Source organism: Poecilia mexicana, unplaced genomic scaffold (assembly GCF_051168715.1).
Source record: "Poecilia mexicana isolate PSO_F unplaced genomic scaffold, ASM5116871v1 scaffold_11, whole genome shotgun sequence".
NCBI classification, from domain to species: Eukaryota; Metazoa; Chordata; class Actinopteri; order Cyprinodontiformes; family Poeciliidae; genus Poecilia; species Poecilia mexicana.
In genome coordinates this window covers 7,119,068-7,141,137 of record NW_028263380.1, presented here as the reverse complement: position 1 = coordinate 7,141,137, position 22,070 = coordinate 7,119,068, and the positions used below count along the sequence as shown (strand labels likewise).

General features: G+C 41.2%; 1 protein-coding gene across 1 annotated transcript in view; it reads left to right on the top strand.

The window, feature by feature from the left end:
• Positions 1-13,425, top strand: part of trit1 (tRNA isopentenyltransferase 1) — a 40,177-nt gene extending 26,752 nt beyond the window's left edge. The window contains exons 9-11 of the mRNA XM_015013291.2: positions 8,926-9,035; positions 10,083-10,197; positions 10,340-13,425. Coding sequence (XP_014868777.2) covers positions 8,926-9,035; positions 10,083-10,197; positions 10,340-10,524 — 410 coding nt within the window. The 3' untranslated portion in view covers positions 10,525-13,425. The remainder of the gene's footprint in view (positions 1-8,925; positions 9,036-10,082; positions 10,198-10,339) is intronic.
• Positions 13,426-22,070: the final 8,645 nt, after the last annotated feature.

Here is a 22,070-nt window from a genome sequence, read left to right as displayed (position 1 = left end):
GCAGCATCAGGCTATGGGAAAGGTCTGATTTTTTTTATTATTTCATTTTCTCATCCTTCCTTGTTTTGCATCCATCCATCTACTGATCATCCATCTGATTGTCATTGGATATTCAACCATCCATCTGTTAATCTCTGCATTCGTTCCTCCATTTCTTCCAATGATTCTTACGTTCTTCCACTGGCAGCTCAAAGGATAGACTTTAAAATATTTACTGTCGTTTATAAATCACTTAGCGGCTTGGCACCACAATAAATTAAAGATCAGCTGTCGTCATAGCAACCTTCCAGGCCTCTCAGGTCTTCTGGTTCTGGTTGACTTTGCATCTCCAGAACCAGAACCAAACACGGAAAGGCAGCATTCAGCTTCTATGCTCCACAAATCTGGAACAAACTTCCAGAAAACTGCAAAACAGCCGAAACACTGAGACCCTTTAAATCTAGATTAAAAACCCAGCTGTTTAGAGTTGGACTCAATAAATGGAACGTTGATCAACATATTTGATGCGTATTGATGATTTTGATGACGGCACTTGACAAAATGTAATATTTGTTACTGATTTCTCTTTAAACTTTTAAGTAAAAAGAAGCTCTCTCATTTTAAACATGGAAAGTTTTTGAATTCTGACACACACACACACACACACACACACACCTACACACACATTATGTCTCGGAACGGTGTGTGAAGCTCAGGTTGACCCCGGTTCTCCAGCTGGATCGGTTTGTTAAACAGGCGTGCGGCAGGTGTTGGCCGTCCTCTCGGCTTTGGTTACCGTGGGGATTTAAACAGCCAGTCAGCCGCCTCGAATGAAAGCAAGCTCACACTGACTTAGCTTTAAGTGCATGTGTAGGCCGGCTGTAGACATGTGTGTGTGCATGTGTGTGTGTGTGTGTGTCTCGGCGTCTTTCAGAGAGAGCTGTTTTAATTGAAGGATTTAATTACCCTTAATGAAAATGGTAATGTGAGGTTATATTCATTTTATTAAGTGCTGGAACATCGGCCCCCCACATTCACGCACACACACACACGCACACACACACACATCTGTAAGCACAATAAACAGGTGTAGCTTGACGGCGTCCTCATGAGTGTTAAGTAACAGCAGTGTCTGTATCTTTTATTTAAAAGAGTAAGTGAGTGAGTGAGTGGATGGAGCGACACGCGGACGGAGAGGGGAGGTAACCCGACTCAGCCGGGGGGAACAGGTGCAGGGCGAGTTCACACCTCCGTCTTCCAGCAGACACGAGCGCACACACAAGACTGGAATTGTTTTCACAAGGTACAAGTGAGTGTGTGACTAAAGAGTCCTTATTTAATTTCCAGACACAGGTCTGTGTTAGTCAGTGATTACCTGCTGGCTTTTAAAAGCATGTGACTCAGAGGAGGCGATTAATTAATAAATTACCTCCGTGTGAAGAAGAAGAAAACTTTCTGATGTTTTGGTTTAATTAGCTTTACTTTTTTTTTTTTTTTTTTTTGCATTTGTGTTGAAAGAGTCGAGCCCCAGAATATTGTGTGTTCACCTGCTGGTATATCCCAAAGCATGATGCTGCCACCACCACCGTGTGGTTGGTGGGTTCAAAGTGATCCGGTGTTTTCTGGAACACATTTTACTTATTATTATTTTTTTTTATTTCAGCTTTTCCTTACTCCATTTCTTTATCATTAAACATCATCCTTCCACATAACTTTATTCAACCAACGCTATGACTTTAGATGCGTTTCCTTTGCAAATGTACGCCAAACTTTGTCAACATTCCACTAATGTCGGGGAAAAAAATGCAATTTTGCAATTGCGGTGTTTCCAATAAATAAGAAACGCAATTAAAATCACGCATGAATAAGTTTGTTCACATGATAAGTTATTAAAAACACATCACGATCTTTTAGCTACTTTCTGTTATCATCTTCTTTGTTGTTTATGACGGTGGCAATGTCTGGTTCATCCTAGCACCAAAACTTTCTATCGACAAACAAGATTTTTTATTTTTTTTTTTTCCGAAATTGCCTTGTGAATAAGTGAATTTTATGGTGAATGGAAACGCAGCTATCAATCAGAAACGCCATTGTCTATGAAACATTGGATGCCACAATGAGTAAATAACACAAAAATGCATTTAAAATGAGTGATTTTGCCAAAATGACAAATTAGAAAACTCAAGTTTGTTTTTGTTTAGTTTTTTCTACTTAAAGGAGTGCTGGTTGTAGTTGGGTTAAGCTGAAAATAAAACTATATTTATAAAGCTTTCATCCACTGGTTTCAAAACATAAAAACTCCTTTGAGCTTCTCACTCAGAAGGGATTTTTGTTTTTCACCGTCTTCATGGGAATGTCTGTATTATTCAGTGTGAGAGAACAAGCAGCAGCTCTGCTGGAACCCAAAAGCTAGTGTTTAGCTAACCTAAATTAAACCCAATGGCTCCAGTTTGTTCATGTGACAGCGGTGGTTTAGACTTCATTGTAGACACAAACAATATAACTAAGAAATAGTGACAGAAAAGATATAAGTGACTTTAAAGTAACATAAGAATACCAAAACGGGGTAACAGCTAACCGCTAGCCATGCTAACGTTAGCATTTTGGTCAAAGGTTGCTTTCAGGGTTAGCAAAAGGGCTATTTCTCTGTTTCTAATGGGTCTAAACAGCATCTCGTCGTCTCTAGTTCAACATCTAAAATGCTGCATTGTTTTACAGCGCACAGTTTGAGGCTCATTAAATATTTACTCAGTGAAAACCAAAAAAAATTTGAAAAGAACATTTTCAAAGCTTTTTAGTACCACATTAGATTGAAACGAGCACAACATTCACACAATATAGACTGGTCTGAAAATATTTCTCTCTTCACACAGAATCTTTAAAGTACTTTAAAACAGGAAATCTCAGATTAGTAACTGAAACTTCTTCCGCATCGGATCCAAAAAAAAACAAACAAACAAAAAAAACAGGAAAGTACAGGTGGAAAAAAATGTTACAGTTAAATAAATTTTAGGAAAATATATTTCCATAAGTCTCCTGTCGGTTACAAACAGCGGATTAAAGCGGGAGCTGAGGAAGACACAAGGTGGAAGAGGAACTGAAAGAAAGCGGAACAGCGAGTTCGGGCGGCGTTCCAGTTGGAGCGACAGCCAGCGAATCCCAGCTGGTCCAGGGGACGAGTTAACAGCAGCACACACACGCGCACACACACACTCAGCAAACACGAGAGCGGGCGCTGCAAGTGACTCTTGGCCCGCTTATTGCAACAGGTGGACTACTGTTTCAACACACAATACACACACTCGAGCGCTGGCAAGCAGCTGCTCAGTGGCGGATTATTCTCCGTCTTTTTAGCAAAACGATCTCCCCCTCCTTACGAGCCTGAAAATGAACCTTTTTGCTTTGTGTGTATGTGGGGCTCCGGGTTCCTCGTGTTGTGTGAACACCTAGATCTGTTTACAGTCAGGATACTCTAATGGAGGATTAGATAATTAGATTTCAGGTTAAAGACGGGCTTTGCGGCCAGGCTTAGACAGTTTAATGTCAGTTTAATGTTCTCTGAAGTGGTATATTTGTCTTTTGTCCCTTCGCCGTCGTCTTATGGGTCGTCGCCTGACAAAGGAGGAGATTAAAAGTTTTGGATTTCACCAGAACGGAGGACGAGGGGGACAGGGGTTTCCGTCCAGCACCTGCAGCATCCACCGTTTCATTTACCACCGCTTCGCCCTGCCCCAGTGGGAGGCTGATGAATGCCAAGGGCAATTATGGGATGAGTGGTGGTGTTCGGAGAGATACAGACACAAAGCGAAGAGATAGAAGCAGCCGGTGGGAGCAGGACGTTGGCTGCTGAAGGTGGACTATTTACCGACAACACTTAAAAAAAAAAAAATGCTTGTTTGCCGCCCAGCTGTTGCTCCTCTCTGTGTGGGACGAGGCTCCAAAACAGTTACAGCTCTGGAGCCGCTAAAACTTTCCGTCATGAAATGGAGGCATCTCCATCTGAAATAGAAAGTAAAGCTTTGTTTCAGCATCACTTTTCAATATGTAAACATCACAAAGTTCTTCATAGTCAATGTTACATGGCTAATTAACAAGCTAACCTCGTCACTCTGTTAATGTGCAAAATTTAGTCTCTCTGTGTTTTGTGCCGGCAGCAACATCCGTTTGCGACTCGCTTTTCTTTACACTCTTGTCCCTTAGTGGGGTCAGGAGGAGTTCTGTCACCCTGGACAGGTCGCCAGTCTGTCGCAGGGCAACACAGAGACAGACGGGACAAATGCACACACACACCTAGGGGCAATTTGGAGAGGCCAATTAACCTGACAGTCATATTTTTGGACAGTGGGTGGAAGCCAGAGAAAACCCACGCATGCACAGGGAGAACATGCAAACTCCATGCAGAAAGAAGGAATCGAACCCAGAACCTTCTTGCTGCAAGGCAGCAGCTCTACCAACTGCACCATTGCAGTTTTGCAAAATAAACCGATTTTGATGTGGCTGAAAATCCACCTCATCCTAGCGCCAAAACTTTTTATAGAAAAATAAGAGAAGTTGTTTGATAAATTGGTACAATATTCTGTTATAAGTATTAAAACTATATCTGAATGTAGCAGGTGTGGATTTAGTTTTAGCTGAAGTCTGTATATCAAAAGTCGGACAAATGACGATGAATTCTAATGAAGTATTGAACAGGTAAGGATTTGAAGTAAAGAGGCTATTGAAACTTATCTCGTCAGTGCATCCTTCCACTCAACTTTCCACTTATATACTTGGACTTGAACAACTTTCCGTCCTTGTAGAATGTGATCTAGATCATAGTAGTTTTATTTTTTGAATTGGGTTTGTAAAATCACTTTAAAATAACATTCTGAATTTATTAAGACGCAACTGCTTGTTTGTATTACACCGATACTAATCCGTATGCTACTCTGTTCATAATTGTTACAGCATCTTAGCAGCAAACTGTTGCCATTATGTTATAAATTTAAGATCTTATGTTAAGTTTTGTTGAAATAAATTTTGTTTAAAATCCCGCCCGTACCCGGATTCTTGCGTTGTAGGGAGAGTCTCAAACCTTTTCCTCAGTGACTCTCACATAGACGGAAACGCGGTGAACCAGTAAACGGCGCGGTTCTGATTAACCCCAAATGTGGTTAAAAAAACAAAACTAAAAAAATTGACACACTCAAACGGAGGCCAGAGCGTGAGGGGTGAGTAAACACAGAGCAGCTCACGCTGTGAAGCTAAATTGAGGCAGGTGCAGAGAGAGATGTTGCCATTTCACAATCTGTTTATTCTGCTTTTATGCCCTTCGTCGGCTAGTTAAACGCGCACAGCTTGCCCCGACTTGAAAAAGAACGAGCCACACCGCATGTTCAAACGCTCGACTGCTTATCAAACCCACCGTATTCAAATTCAAACTGGAGGTGGTTAAAATGCTAAAACCGTTCCTGGATGCACGTTTCCGGTTCTTGTGAAGCCGAGGCAGTTTTTTTTTTTTCTTTTTTTTTTATTTTCAGTCGGTCATACCAGGCAGTCTTGTGTTCCTCTGTAATAACGGAGGCCCAGTCGGCTCCCAGTAAAGCTGCAAGCATCAGTCAGGATGCTTGTCTGCTGCCCTCCAATTCACACTTGAGTCTGTGTGAAAAGGATTAGGCCATAATTGAGTTGGCAAACAGTACTTTAAAGGTTAATGGGATTTATTTGCATGAGAATCTGCTTAAAGGTGGGGCCGGCCAGTCTGCAGAAGGACTGATCATATTTGAACTCGGGAGACAAATAAATACACTCCTCTGTTCTGTTCTTCGAAAGATCCGACTTGCAAGGACACGCGGTGTTGGGACAATACCTCCCACTGAAGGACAATCTGACTAAATGTGAAAGCTTTCGCTCATGTCTCCAGACTTCTGAATAATGGGAAGTTTGTGCACAATTTGGGGGGAAAAAAACTTAAGAAATTAGGCATCAATCTTAACAGGTCACTACGGCAATTTCTTAGTAGAGATGCACCGATCCTATGGTAATACCTGTATCAGTCCCGATATTCAAATAAAATCAAGATTGAATATCGGTGACAATGTGTCCGATCTGTAAGGGTGGAGCAAATCAGCCAGGTCAGCGCAATTTCATCAGATGTTGACGTAACGGATGGCTGTGGTAAACTGGAAGTTGAGGTTGCAAACTAGCCTCCCTGAAACTAGCGTCTCTGAAAACAGAGAATTTTTAGGAATGTCTCTGTTTGGCAAGTTGTTCAGTCGTGTCAACTAGCATTGGCAATGCTACATGCTATCTGGAGACATAGAGAAAAAAAATGCTGTTCTAATGATTATCACAGCACAAACAGCCTATCAGAGGTAAATGTTCGGTATGTCAGAACTTATTCGGCGAATGTGTTTCCATCTCCCCTTTAGCGCTTTAACTCTTTTTTTGGGGGTGGGGGAAACCACATCAAGTGAGCGTAAAAACTTTTTTGTGAAGCTGAGGAAGCTATTTTGAATTCTGCTATATCCATAAATCTTTTCTAATGCAACACAGTTTTAGATTTGGACTTTAACTGGGCCATTGCACCACACAGCCTCTCATATTGTATGGCTGCATGTTCAGGGCTGTTGGAAGGTGAACCTCCAACATCTCAATGCTCTGACAATATAATCAAATATTGTTTTAAGATGTGTCATTAAAGGTTTGTAGTCCAACAAACAGCTTCTGGACAGCTGAAGCTGAGCTTGAGGCCTTCCTGGTTGGTTACTTAAACATAACAAGAGCCGTTTTTAAAAGGGGTGGGGTGAGTTAGCATCCAGCCTCGAATCGGAAAACTTGATGGTTCTGTTTGGCTTTTTGATTGTTGTGCTGATTTGCAAACCCACATGGAGCCAACTCATTTCATTTATGCTTAAAGCAGTGGGACAAAAGCTGTACAAATTAGTGAGGAATGGCTACCAAGAAGGGGTTCACTGGCAGCTGAAAGCCAGAAACAGACTAAATAGGCATGATTAAAATGAAAAGGTAATCGCTATTGGCTCTAATCTATCCACATTCAAGTCTTCAATTGATTCGGCTTTAGACACCCCAGGTACTGCAGAGTGAAAATAACAAGAAGGCACATTTTGAAGTACCTGCCAAAGGTTTGGAACCAGCAGGAGAAAGTGCCGCCTTTCCTCTCCAGTATCTCGTCTAAATGGTGAGTTTAATGACGTCTCAGTGCCAGAAAGCCTCCAAATCTGAACAAGCAAAACTAAATTCAGTCTTTCCACATGCGTTTCAGATAAGTGATTTTAACAACACCCCACTGTTTCAAAAAGCTCGACTGCCTGTTGTTGGTGTTGTTGACAGAAAGACGTTTTTAGCTGTGATGTGATGAAATTGGAGCGTTTATGTTCAGACTGGAAGTGGGCGTTTCCACAGCGCCAACGCTGGTCGGCTAATTCCAGCAGCAGAAATCTGAGACGGATAGAAATCACTCATCTGTAGAGACTGTTTCAAAACAGCCAACAAGAAAATGGGAAGTTAAGGGTTCATATTAGCTTTTTTAATGATAATTTTATTTTTGTTTCTTTATTATTTGTTTTTCACAACCTACGTCTATTTCACATTATTTCAGGAGTTTGTTTTTAATGTAATGGGCAGGTATCGACATTTAGCCCTCCCTACTTTATAAACATCCCTTAAACATCTAGTCTATTAAAACGGTATTATTTATGTTGACGCTCTTATTCTGAAATGTAACGGACCGTTCTCTGTTAAAAGGAGCCGCTAATGTCGGATCAGCTAACACAATCTGCCTGCTGCTATTATGTCTAAATGCCTAATAGGTTTTCTGACACACTGGGTTACAAGTTTCAGTTTCTCTATTAAACTAAATTAACAAATTAAAAGTAAGCTAGCAATAATTTAAGAAAAGAAAAAGCCAAATGCCGGATGTACAAAATTGCGGCCCTGGTTGCCACTTATCTGAGCGACGCAACAAACCCAAACAGACGAGCAGAGCTTCACTGCCTTCACCAGAGATCTGTTGTTTTGTTTAATGTGTAAAAACTCCTTTATCTTCTGTGTGGATATAAAAACAACCTCCATCTAAAAAAAAAAAAAAATGCAACATTTTTTCCACACTCGTTAAGAAAGGTGGAGGAAAAATGCTTCATGGTTTTTAAAGCATAGCATTTGTACTCGGACACCTTTACTTTGATGCCCCTAAATTAACCAGTAAACGGCATCTGTTCAGTGAAAACGTGTGGAGCTAAATACGAGACACGATCAACGTTTGAGGCTAAAATCTGTCAAAGTTTTTGTCTGTAACAGGCGGCATGCTGTCGTTGCATCAGCCCGTCCTGACGACTCGGTGGAGGGCAGGGACGCTTTAAAGCAAAGGCCTGGCCCAGACACTGCTGACTGGTGCAAAACCAACACACACACACACACACACACACACACACACACAGGGGGGGGCAGGAAACCGTCAGAGAGCGAGGGAGTGACTGAAAGCCGAAACAAGACTGATGGCAACGGGAAGGGATGCTGCGCAGGAGGATGATGGGAGGAGGAAGGAGAGGAAGACATTATCGAGCCGCTGTGAGTCAGCAGGTTGACGGAGCTTCGGGGTGCGGCTGCGGCGCGTCACTCCCCCCTCATCCCCCCCACCATCCCTCTGCTCATCGCCTTCTTTTGGTCAAACCAGCCAGAGCCTGTTTGATCCGCTCAGAATCAGGCGGAGCGGGTCACGGACTCCGATGGATTGAATTTATCGGGTTCAGTTCACGACGCCTGGAGTGTGAAATCGATCGGCACGCCCGCGCTCCACGGAGAGGCCGACACCGAGATGAGTTCTAAAAGCAGTGCTGTCGTTAACCCGACGAGGGAGAGCAAATCGTTTCACATGATCAGCTAAAAGTGATGTTAAAAAGTTCAGTGATTGTGTGTGTGTGTGTGTGTGTGTGTGTGTGTATGTAGGACCAGGCGACAGCGTCCCGGCTGTGTACAGCCTGGATGTGACTGACGTGTCCAGGTGGGAGGAGTCGGTGCTGAAGCCTGCACTGCAGATCCTGGACAGTCTCAGCAAGGTGGGGCCGGCTGCCGGGGGGTCGGCCGGGTTCAACAGTCCTCCTGACTCTCGTTCCTTAGTTATTGCTCACTTTGTTCTTTAATTTGTGCTTTTCTTTACTTCTATTCCTTCTTTTTACTACATTTCGCAACTTTTCTGTCCTCCAACTTTGTTCGTTTTCCTGGAACTTTTCTCGCTCGTTCTGCTTTCCGTTCCAGATTGTGTTTTCCATTTATTTTAGGAATTTTATCACCCAGTGAAACACGTGAAATAGATTAAATTCACGCAGATGGTTGTTGGAAAGCATTTATTTCTGCTAATTATTATGTTTTAACACTTACGTTAGATGAAAATATAACATTTAAAGTCAGAGCAATAAAGAAAAAACTATTTTTGAAAACAGAAATGCAGTTTTGAAGGAAAAGTATGTTTAATACCTGCTTTAAGGTTATTTTGAAAAGATACTTTAAGTTTGAAAAGTGACACTCATTTTTCATACTTAATTTATTGAATTTGACTGTAGATGTTTAAAAAAGCAACTCAGATATTTAGTTGAGGTCAATTGCAAATGATGAGGATTTCCTTTCACACCCCAACAAACATTTCATCCTTTTCTTTGCACACTGGCATGAAAAATACATTAATTTTAATATAAAACAGTTAAGGTAAAACTATGGGATACTGACAGAGACACGGCAACCAATTGTAATGTTTATGTATATATTTTTTTTGTCCTTTGACGATGTGACAGAAACGAAGTACGAGTACGAAAGAAAATAGACAAAAAATATGCAACTTTAAATGCAAAAATCCAACTTTTTGAAGCCTTTATCGTTTATTTCTAAAACATTAGCTGAGCCTAAAACATTGTCAGTACACAAGCATCTCAAATCAGTTTGCAGAATTAGCATGCTAATATTAGCTTGCTTCCTCTTGTTTTTATATGACTTGTTGATAATTTACCTCACAGGGTTTTTTCTTCTTGTGGTTTATAATGGAAAGGCTTTAGCTCTCCTTGCTTCCTGTCTGAAAATCATAATTTGGCTCTCTGTTGCCCCGGTGACAGGGTGAGGAGCCGGCTTTTCCCCCAATCAGACTGCAGGATCAGCAGAGAAACAAACGCAGCCGCCACACCTGCGACGCGTGTGACAAAATCATAATCGGAGACGTGGAGTGGACAGGTGAGGATGTCATGCCGCCTCCGTTTATTTGTCCATCTTTGTAATTGTGGAGGTTGTGTTTTTTTTTAATAACAGGTAGCAAAAAGTAAGACAGAAACAAATCTCTGAGTTTTGTCTTTTTTTTTTTTCTTTGTACCTGCAGCTCACCAGAAGTCCAAAAAGCATCACTATCATGTAAGGAAGAAGAGGAGGTCCGATCCAGGAAGTGACCCGCCCCAGGGCACCGCTGCACAAGCTGAAGAACTGGACGGCACTGAAACCCCTCAGGATTCTTCCAAAAAATCGAGGACGGAGCAGAAGTACCTGGATACGATGAAAGCTCTCTGATCGACGTCTGTCTCGACTCGGGCTTCCAGATCCTCTGAGCTCTTCTGACTCGCACATTTTGCATCATGTCGCCGTTTTTCAGAGTTCTACATGATCTTGTTCGTGCGCACAAAACAGATCTTTAAAGAAATTCGGTTTTGTTTCACGTTTAATTATTTTTTATATTTTGAATAAGAACTGTTAAATTCTATATTTTTTTGAGGAAAAGGCCTCATATGAAGTGCTAAAATTTTTATTTATTTTCCTATTGCTGCAGTCGGTTTCCCGATAAACTACATTTTAGGCTTTAACTTTAATAAACTAAAGTTACATTAGGAGGTGAAAGCTGTAGAGAAGTTAAAGTATGCTACCAACAGCACTGAGCACACTTCTGCTAATGTGCTAATAGCTTATTTAATTCTATGTTTAGAACATTAGCATTTTTGCTAGATTGAAAACGCTTATTGTGCTTAGCTTCTCCTGAAATAATTTTGCTTGATAAATTCTAAATCACTAGTATTTTGGAGTTTTATATAAATAAAATTTTGGTTAGTGACCGTCAACAATTCTTCAAGTAGCTAGCCGATTATCTTCGTGCTCTGATTTGAAGTGGGTGAAGACTGTTTATGCTAATCCGCTCCAGAGGTTTAGCATTAGCTTATACTGGGCCGGTGTAACACTTTAGCCTTAGCGGAGATGATGTTTAGGATTTGTGGCTTAGGGTTAGCGCAGCTAACGTTTTAGCTAGCTAACCACTTCCTACCAAGATGCGAGGAGCAGCAATCAGAAAAAAAGTTCTTGGTAACTCTAGGAGTTGTAAGATAAATATATTGGCAGGAATCATGTCAGTTATACATGGCAAATAATATCTGTCTTGATTAATAAAAAAAAAAAAAAAGTGGGAATAACAAAGCTATTGTTGGAGGACAAAGGCCATGCAGGACACATGGCAAGAAGAAGGTGCTGGACAAGATCAAAATTGACCTTTTTGACCTGCATATGTGACAGAAAATGAACACTGCTAAAAACACCACACCCTCTGTCAAAGTCGGTGGTGGCAGCATCATGCTGTGGGTATTATTTATGTATTTTTAATGTATAAAGCCACCTTTCTTCCACTTCACAGTTTTGCACTCCTTTGTGTTGCTCTGTCAAATTCAACCAGAATCAGAATAAAATGTGGCTGAAAAATCGTTATGGAAACTTTTCTAAGGCTCTAAGAATTTCCAAATTTTCCACTCGACTCCACCAGCGGTGTTGCCTTTCTGTCATTTGATCTCCCGGTGATGAGCTCAAACACTAAAAGGTATTGTCCTTTGTTTGCCTGTTGCCGGCTTATTCTGTTGGACCTTTTTTCTTCTTTTTTTTTTTGTGTGTGTTTTAATGACTGGCTGGCTTCAGGCTTTTTTTTATATTTTCCTGTCTGTTTATCCAGCAGCAAGTTGAAGGTGTGTCTGCCTGTCGGCGAGGCGCTAACACAACATCTTGGCGTCGCTCCAAAACGCCTTTTTTGGTCGTTCCCTCTCCATCTGCCGCTCTGCCACTTTTTCAAACTGTCAATATTAAAACACTTGTTTTGTTTGGTTTGGTTCAGTTCACATGCTCCTGCGGTTTGACCTCATCTCCACGGCTAAAAATACGTTTCAGCCGCATAATAGGTGGAAGTGTGTCCCACATTCTCTCCTTCCAAACTGGGTCAAGCTTACTGGGAGCTCACTATACAGTATGGGAGCAGAGGTCAGAATGCAACTGGTGTCTGGTTTTCATAACCCGCTCTATGTTTGGATCATCTGTTTTTCCTCCCTGTGCGTTTTGCGAGGTAAAACTCCTTCGCTTCTTTAGTTTCCCATGTTTCCACCCTGTTATTACCAATGGAGAAACGATGAAATATTTCTGTTTGAATGAAGAGAACAGTTCATGTTATTTTTTTTTTTTTTTTACTCTGTGCTCTTATCTGGCGTTCCTCCAGGCGCTGCTGGAGGTGCTCCACTGATTCAGAGATGCAAGGAGCCGTTGAACTTTGCACACAGGTTCACAGAAGTGCAGACGTACCACGACCTCCGTGGTCACGAGGCTAATTAGTGGCTGTGCTCGCTGTGACGCGGTGGATTGTCTACACACACACACAGGGGGGCTCAACGCCTAGCAAATCCTAAGACATTCTCTGCAGACTTCTTCAGTATTTCCACGCAGGTCTCACCTGTGTGTGTGTGCATGTGTGTGTGTATTTACCTGCACTCGCAGCACAACCACTCGCCCTGTTTCCGCTCGGTTTTTCCATCCTCGGCTCGTCCAGCTGAACCGAGGCCGTAAATGTAAATGTTGTGGGGCCGTTCCTGCGTTCCTGCGCCTGAGGCCCCGCGCAAGGGAGCCGCGGCCCGGCTTGTGTAATGTGTCCTCTGACCTTTGTGCTGTCAAAACCAGATATTTACATACAGAGTTTAAAAAGACGCAGTGTAGCTGTGTTTGAATCGGATGTTTTTACCCTATGACTAGACCTGTCAAGATGATAAATTGTGTTGGACGATAAACTGAAGTTATAGCGATAAACGATAATATCGTTGCTTTGAGACCATTTTCAAGTAATGTAATGGTAAAGGAAAAACGATGCAAAAACACATTCTTTAAGATCAATAAACTTTAAATTCTAATGAGCATTTAGCACTTGAACTGGAAGACAATTTAAATATCCAAAGTAAGTAAACAAAACAACAAATAATGAAGACCCTGTCCTAAAATGGGTCTATTTAAGACCAAAGCATCAGACTGAAGATTTTTCTCATCCAGAGAGTAAAGAGAAACAATAAATCATGCAAACAGAAATCGAGTTTGTTTTAATTTATCATGCAGACCTACTTGTAAGCTGATGTGTTGGACCCCTTTTTGCTTTTTGTTATAAATAAATAACTAAGCAAAACAAAAGTTTGTGGTAAAACTGAGGTGTTTGTCCTGATGCTGCGGAACCCTAGCAATTCCACACCTTTGATCCCAATAAGCGCTAAATATTCAGAGCCAGTTCTATCAAAACCACCAGACGATCTTTAAAGAAAGCGTCCTACAGAATTTTTTTCATGTCCTCTGGGTTAGACCTATGTAACACACATTTTTCAATATATTAGCTTACATTGAAAGATGAAAAACAGTGTGTCAACTGCTTGGGTGTGGTTGGAACAGGCCACAAGGACAGACGTTCATTTGGGGAACACAATAACCCAACAGCACTGCACCAATTGGCATGTAGGGTGGAGGGAAGCACTGATCCACTTTTTTCGCTTTCAATACCGATATCTGAGGGTTAGCATCGACCGATACTTAGCTGATATAGAAAAACAATTGATTTAAAATGTTTCTTTTTTTGAAACACAAACATAAATGTACTGAATTGTGAATTTATTTGATAACTCTGCACCAGAACACCACACCTAGATACACCAACATCACAAGCTAGGTCAAACGTGTGAAAACAACTTTAATTTATTCACTCAGTGCAATTAGAAGTATATCAGCCATTGTAGAATAAATAATAATAAAAAACTAAAACGGACAAAAACAATAGGTTGACTACTTTGATCAAAGATGTAAAAATAAACTTCAATAAACCTTTCAAATGGTTTAGAAAGTGCAATTAGGAACTCTAAACATAATGTAAAATTAAAAAAAACATTCTGTTTTGTACAGTTCTTTCATATGAATCATCAAAAATGTTCAAAACTGATGACTTTGTTTTCCAAACTGAGTGTCCAAACGTCTGACTGGATCTACAATAAACTGGTCTGTTTAAAAGAAATCCATTGTTTTTCATCTTTTCAAATCCAAACTACCTTACCTTTGTGTCTGAAAAGAGAGAATGAAAAACAAAAACAAAGATTTTTTTTTTCCTCAGATGTGAATGGAAAACGGCCACTTATGACCTTATTTAACCCTTTAACCCAGTGACTGTTTTCCCTCAAGGTGACCGGTCCTCGTTTCTCCTTGTGTATCGACTAATAGGATTTCTGATTCGTCCTTGTTCGACATGAAGAAGTGAATAGTCGGGCAGGATTCCTATGGTCAAAGTGTCTTTTTTTCCTTGAATGTAAATCCATATTTTTTCCCGCGACATGTAGCTGTATATTTCGTAATGTTACGTTTTATGGAACATTTCACTTTTCGTCTTGCTAAGTTTTCACCACTTTTACACCGAAGGAGTTTTAAAAAATCGACGTGTTGTTCTCCACTTCAACTCGCTGCTCCGGCGTAGTAGTGTGTCATCCAGTGACTGTGCGTCTGAGTAATTTAAAGTCCACTTAATCCTAATCTCTAATCCCATTTGACTAAACATTCCCTGCCATCTGGTCCTGGCTAGACAAAAAAACCAAAACAAAACAAAAAAACCTCCTCACCACCTAACGCAGGCAGCTAATCAGACTGAGGTGCAGCTGTAGCCGAAGATTTTGTGGAAAACTCTGATAGCGTGCAGCGTTTACAGATGAAGGCTAAAATGTTTGTGAATGGCAAAACACCAGACACCCACACGCTCCGGTAATCTGTGTGTGTGGAACGTGAAGGACCTGGCTGAGAATGTTGTGGGAGCTACAAAACATTTAAGAATGTAAAGGTCGGGTGTCGCCCTGACAACAGAGCACATTTCGATCTTTGACCTGATTTTTTGAAACGTTTATTTTATTATTCTTTCCCCCCCCCCAACTTATCTTTAAAGCTCCTCGGGTGTTTACGCGCCGACTTCCTGCGGGTCGGGGTCAGCATTTTGCCGCCTGTAGCCGAAGGTGGCTCAGAAGTTGCATAACCCGAGTGAGAAACATAACACTGTCAGGTGTGACTCAGACTCTTAAAATCCTTTGTTCCTGCAGTATTATTGTGCTGTGCTGTGCTGTGCTGTGTGTGTGTGTGTGCGCGTGTGTTTGTAATACCTTGTGGGGACAATTTTCCTGACATATACTACGTTGTGGGGACCAATTGCCCCTTGTGGGGACCGGAGCCTGGTCCCCACAAGGGGAAACCCTGTTTTTGGGTCAGGGGTCAGAGTTAGGGCTGAGGTATGAATTGAGTTTTGGTTAGGGTTAGGAAAAGGGTAAAGGTAAGGTTTAGGCTGTAGAAATGAATGGAAGTCAATGGAAAGTCCCCACAAAGATAGCAACACAAACGTGTGTGTGTGTGTGGGGGTGTGTGTGCGTGTGTGTGTGTGTATACTTGTATGTAACCTAGAGTGTCAGGTAAGGACCTGGATCCATAGACAAGAAATAAAACCTGACATCTGGCAGAAAACTAGACCTATGAAACATTAAAAAAACACAACACATTCCAAAACACTGACATCGTGACATAGAGGTCCATTATAACCATTTTCACCAACAGATAGGTCTTTTGTGGAATATGAGAATATTTTCCTGATCTTCTCGTTTTTCCAAATAGATCGCATTCTAAAAAATGCTGGATTTTTTTTATTTATTTATTTTTTTTTACTGTGCAGTAAAAAATGCTGGGTTATTTTCATAACCCATTGGCTGGGTAGAAGCTGTTGGGTCATAGGTTGGGTTAGTTTGACTAAATATTGGGTCAAAAATCATAACTTTTTTTCCCTTTGCTGTGGAGCACAGCACGAAATTAATAATATCCACATGTCCAAGTTTGATTGCGTTAACGAAATTATTCTACCGCGGCAGCGTACGGAAGTGCATTGCTATCACAAAGGCAAAAAAATTTCGAGCGCTGTCACATTATATATAACGTGATGCGTATCTTGTTAAAACGTGATACTTTAGAAGCGAATTTCTGGCTGCAAAATCAAGTAATTCTGCTCGTAAAAATTACGTTTATTATTTTCTTTCATCCTTACCTGTGAAAGGTAATACCAATGAATCCAGTTTGTTTTGTAAAACGGTTGAAACAAATTCACACAGCACAGGACTTGGGGAGCTCCAATCGCCCTGCTGCCACATACAAGATGGCGGCGACGTAACGTAGGACTCGGCGCTCAATGAGGCGTCTAAGTGTTAATGTCTACGCCCGCCATGACAATTTATCTGATCTTAATATTTCCTGTGTTTTATCTTGGTCGTTATTGTTAAACTTAGTGTTGAGGTGTGTGTGATAGGTGTGGGTATCGGTTCAATACGGGACGCACATTTAACGGCCAAATATGGGATGGGTGGCAACCCTAGTCAGGGCTAGAATCACCATTGCTGGTGCTGATCCAATACCCAATAAACACAGAGACGTTATCACCGACACTGATACTTTCTATAATTTATGTTCAATATGTCTTTGAACTTCTGATCTTTAGGTGTTTTTTTTTTTGGTGGTTTTTCCTTTTAATCATTTTTATTAAAAACTAGGCTAGAATTTGGATAAAGTTTATACAAAATATTTTCATGACATGATTAATTAGGGGGGGGAGTCACAAAACAAATGTCAATATTTTTTCTTAAATGAAATGCAAAATATACAAAATAAGAAATAAAATCTCATTGGTTCCGATACTACAAACGATTCAATATTTTCGATATTTTTGTCGGACCCTGCGCGATGAGCACGCCTCTGCAGCCCGATTGAGCCGGTGTTCTGTAACAATCCGGTGTGATATATGTGTCGGAACCAAGCGCACAGCATCATTTATTCATGTCTGTCTATAGGGATGGAGGTTCAGTGAGTTCATGCAGCTCCTCTCTCTCTCTCTCTCTCTCTCTTTCTTCGTCTCTTCGTCATGCTGTCTGGCTCCTGCAACCACTTTCTGCACATGAAGGTGCTGCAGATGGGAGGGCCGCGATGAAAGGCCCTTTAAGGTGCAGAGTGTGTGAGTGTCGGCTTCCTACAGTCGCTCTGCCTCTTTTCCCGGCTCGTTATGTAACGCGGGGGCTGCCCGCTCACTTTTCTCTCTCTCTTTCTTGTTCTTGCTACTTTCCAGACCCTCCCAAATTCAGAGCGAGTGACATGCCTTCCTGTGTTTTCCAGCAACCCGCTGAACTCTTTCCCAGGGCGGCAGATTGGTGGAGTTAGCGCTCAGTCGCGCATTTAATTGTCACGTACCGGAGGCGGGGAGCTTATTTTAGGGAAGAAAAAGAAAAAAAGGAGCTGTTAACCCTTTTTGTATCGTGGCTGCAGGGAGAAATAAATCCTGTAGGTTTACACACTCCCTGCCTTTTTCCAGCTTGTAAAACGAACAAACCTAAACACCTGGTCTGTGTTGGCATACGAGTGTGTTTGACCGTGTACGCTCTGCAGTATATACTCACTGCAGTGAATGCACATTGTGTGTGTGTGTGTGTGTCTGGGCCTCTATCCATTGTCAGGGAGTTGAGCGCCGGAGCCGGCTTTTTTCCCGCCAGTGCGGCGTTTTGTGGGAGGGGTTTTGGACAGGCTTCAGCAGCGGAGCGCCGCCGCTTCCCGCCCGATATGCAGATGAGTTCGGTGTGGGCGGGGACCGGAGCCGCCCCGTAATGCGGCACTTAACGCTGTCGGTGCCTGGCTGCACACCGCGGTGTCGGTAAATATGAATCTGTTAAAAATCCACGGGACGGCACAGATGCAAATGTTTCCAAAAAAAATTACGGAAGATATATCTGTTTAATAAATAAATAAATCCTGAGAAGAACAGAAGTTTTGAAGAAACCACAACGATTTGTAGAATTATGTTAAAATGTGTGAAGAAGATGCAAAATTATATTTTAAAAAAAGTCAGTTTTGGTTAATCTTTGTTTTTCTTTACTTTAAAACCAAAATCTGTTATGTCAAACATCTTTAATGCTCCTCTAAGTAATCAGTAGAAAAATATGTTTTACAGCATTCAGACATTTCTAAGAATGTTTTATTTTTCAGGAGCACAGTGGGTATTTTCACATGATTATCAGGTACTAACCCTACAACGTGTTCAAATCAACATGAGATTGGACTAAATTGTAACACTTTCCAACGCCTCTTGAATCTGCTCAGGCAGTAAAAACCGAGACCCTGACCTCAGCTTTGATTTACATTTTTTTTTTTACAGGTATTTAAAACAGATGTGGCTGTTTTTAGCACACACACACACACAAAAAAGAAAAAAGCACATGGCTCACTCATGTTTTAAACGTGTTATGCAACAAGATGTAACATTAGCTGGCCTGTGGAGCCGCGGCGAGTGTTGAGCACACACGTGTGCTCGCCCACGCCCTCTCAGGCCCGTTTCAAGGGCCCCATTATACCGAACCTGAACACATCCAGCAGGGCCAGGACGGAGCGCACACCTGACTGGGTCTCTCACATCTCACGCGCCGAGATATTTCAAACTATACGTGTGCGAGCAGCTTTGTTGTAAACTCTCACTGTTGTGGTTTTGAAATGTAAATGTGGCCTATGTGGTTTTGGTGGCTTCTATCGGTGTGGTAATGAACGACAAGGAGCTGCTCAAGTTGGCATCAGCTGTTTCTTTAATTCTCCATCTGCATTTCACAGAACGGGCATGGAGGTAAGGTCAGTCTCTGGCATAAAACAAGCTCCTCGTCAGTGATCCTCATGGCTCTGAGGATCACCCATAATACAATAACCACAACAAAATAATTTAAAATTACAGTGATCGTATAGTGGATTTTGTTTTACAATAAAAGGACAACCAGTGAGTCTCCTTTTTAGAGAAAATAAAGTAACTAATTAAAATGTTCTGAAAAATAAAATAAAATGCTGACATTTTATTTACTGGATGCCATTTTTATGTTTTAGTTTATATAACCTTGCATTTTAGAACAGTGCAAAAACATAAATTAACCACATCATTGTATAAAACTGTTAATATAAAACTCAGTGTCATGCTAACCATCTGCTACAGGAGATTTGGTAAAACATACCTGCATTTCACAGAACGGGCATGGAGGTAAGGTCAGTCTCTGGCATAAAACAAGCTCCTGCAAGGAGGAGCCATAATGTTACCACGTGGGAAATTCCCACTGCACTTTCCCACGAACTAAACATTCTCAAACACGACAAAAACGACATAATAACAGAACTAGCGTGACCCAGACCGAACATATTTCAACAATATGCAAAAACGACAACCACAAACGCACTTCACAAAATGCATTAATAATATTTCTTTAACACATGGCAGAGACACGTTACCTCGTCAGTGATCCTCGTGGCTCTGAGGATTACCCATAATACCTCGCTCTTTCTAGGGTGAATGCAATACAACTTTTTACCAGCAGATGGTGCATTTTAGCAGGATTTAACCTCAACCATTTTAACTATGTTACATAAAGAAAGTTTGATACATTTTAGAAATTTCTTAACCTTTTTTCAGCTTTAATGTACGACTCGGATGAAAAGAGGTCTGAAGCAACGTTAGAACAGAAGAGATGAGCTGTTTGTGACTTTAGAAGACTACCTTTAATACTCTGTCTAATGGGCTATGAGGTAGGAATACGAAAGCTTTTTTTTTTAAATAAAGAAAAACATCCAAGCCCAGCTTGTAAAAATATACTAAGATTCTGAAAAAAAAAAATGACACTGCACATCACCAAAAGGACACTTTACTCAAATACTGAGGCACGGCAGTGGCAGCTTCATGCTGTGGTCTGATTTAGTTAGATTTTTTTCAGGGGAGTTTGTCAAGGTGGATGGAGTCATAAACATTCGCAAATGCCAGTCAATTTCAGCAAAGAAGCTTCAGGTTTCAGTTCAGCATGAAAATGACCCAAACCTGAATCGACAAAACAACGGCTTCACGAGGAGAAGGGTGAAGTTGTGGAACTTTTACCCATTTGCTTCAGTAAAGTATCGAACAGAGTGCAGACGTCTGCAAACTGCTGCGTTTATTCCAACGCAGCGACGCAGCGGCATGAGAAATCTGGGCCGATGTCAATATTCAATATCAATATGGCCGATAACTGATATTTACTGATATTGTATAAAATTAACTGCCTTTTCGATGTCTTGAAAAACCGACCACATCGCTCACTTCTTTTCCACTAAAGTGGAAAAGAAGTGAGCGACTAAAAGCCGATACTGATGTTGCCGATTTATCGTGCATCCCTGTCTTTTAGATTAATGTGTTTTTATTTGAGGTTTGAGTCTTACAGCTCTTAGATCTCAGGAAAGGTGGTAAAACTTGTGAAATTATTTCGATCTCATTGTTTACAGTCAGCATATTGGCGAGTGGCGCAACAGCTGGCGCACGGCTCGAAGAACGCTTCGGCTGATTTCCGTTCCGGGGACGGTTGCCTCTGACCGGTCGGTTGAAGCGGAGGGCGGCGGAGGGAAACCGCTGCGTTTGTGTATCAGTGTCTGATAAGTGCTCCCTCCTCTGGGGCGGTTAGTGCTCAGCGCTGTCACCGTGGAGCATTGGCAGAACAACAAAGCAAGAGGTGGATTTGCAAAGCATTTCAGAGGAACTACAGAGTGATGAGAGATAACGTTTGACTGTTGGAAGAACTGAAGCCGCGGCTCGTATTTACTCTGTTAGCTGAGCAAACAGTAGCGCACACGTTGTTGCACTTAAAGACTCTCCAAAGTCAACAATGAAATATGGATTTGCATGTTTTGCTTCCTCTTTTTCGTGTCTGCAACATGACACAAATAGATTCTGAAAGGAAATACTCAGAACATTTAAATGAGGGTTAAACTGTGTAGAGGAAACCTGCCTTAATCCTCCTGTTATGTTATAGCAAACAGTCTTCACAGAGCCATAATAAACACCCAGCTTTATTTTATAAATGTAAAACTGGGGAAGTAAACTGAGACAATGGTTCCCCATTTATGACATGGCAGTTGGGACGCAAATACAGACCGACAGGTATTTATCAAGATCGCACACAAAAGGCTTTTTGTCTTTTGTTTCCAGCTTGAATCTGTTTTTTTTATCCTGCTACTTTCTGTTACATTTCTCCCTGCTGACCACTTTAATCATAACCCCACGCCCCACTTTACACCTCCAAGACGTTATACGTACAGTGAATTTTACCTTTACTTTAACAAACTAAAGCTGAAACAATCTGTTTTTAAGTCTAAATTTGTTATAAATTAAACTGTTTTTATGCAGGAAGACGTGAGCAAATATTTATCATAATGATTCTGTTATGTTTGTGTCTCTTGATCCAGATTAAGCAGGTTAGTAGGTTATGTGTTCATTATATGTGGAGCCACGTTCACAGCGATCTTTTGCTGCCCCCTTGTGGCAATGTGGGGCACATTCTACAACAAATTGAACATAATGAAAATAAGTTTTTAAAAAATCTGCTTTTAAGTTTAAATAAAACGGCACAAGGGTTTAAATCTAAATGAAGTTTATAATTAACATCCAATTAAAAGCTTTCTGGTGTTTTCCTTTCAAACGTATTTGAATTTGTGTCACTTTTAAACCTCAAACTCCAATGTATCTTATTGGGATTGGGACCCAAACAGAGTCATTTCAACACACGGCATTAAAATGTTTCTGGCACAAACTGTTTAGCTCCAGCTATCATCCCATCAGCTCTGATTAGCTTCCCGGTCCTTGCTGATCTCATTAATGTTTTCTTTCCAGGCTCTCTTAATTCTAAACATCTGATTGGACAGTCCTCCATTGCGTTTAATGGACATTTACAGCCTAACCTTTAAGC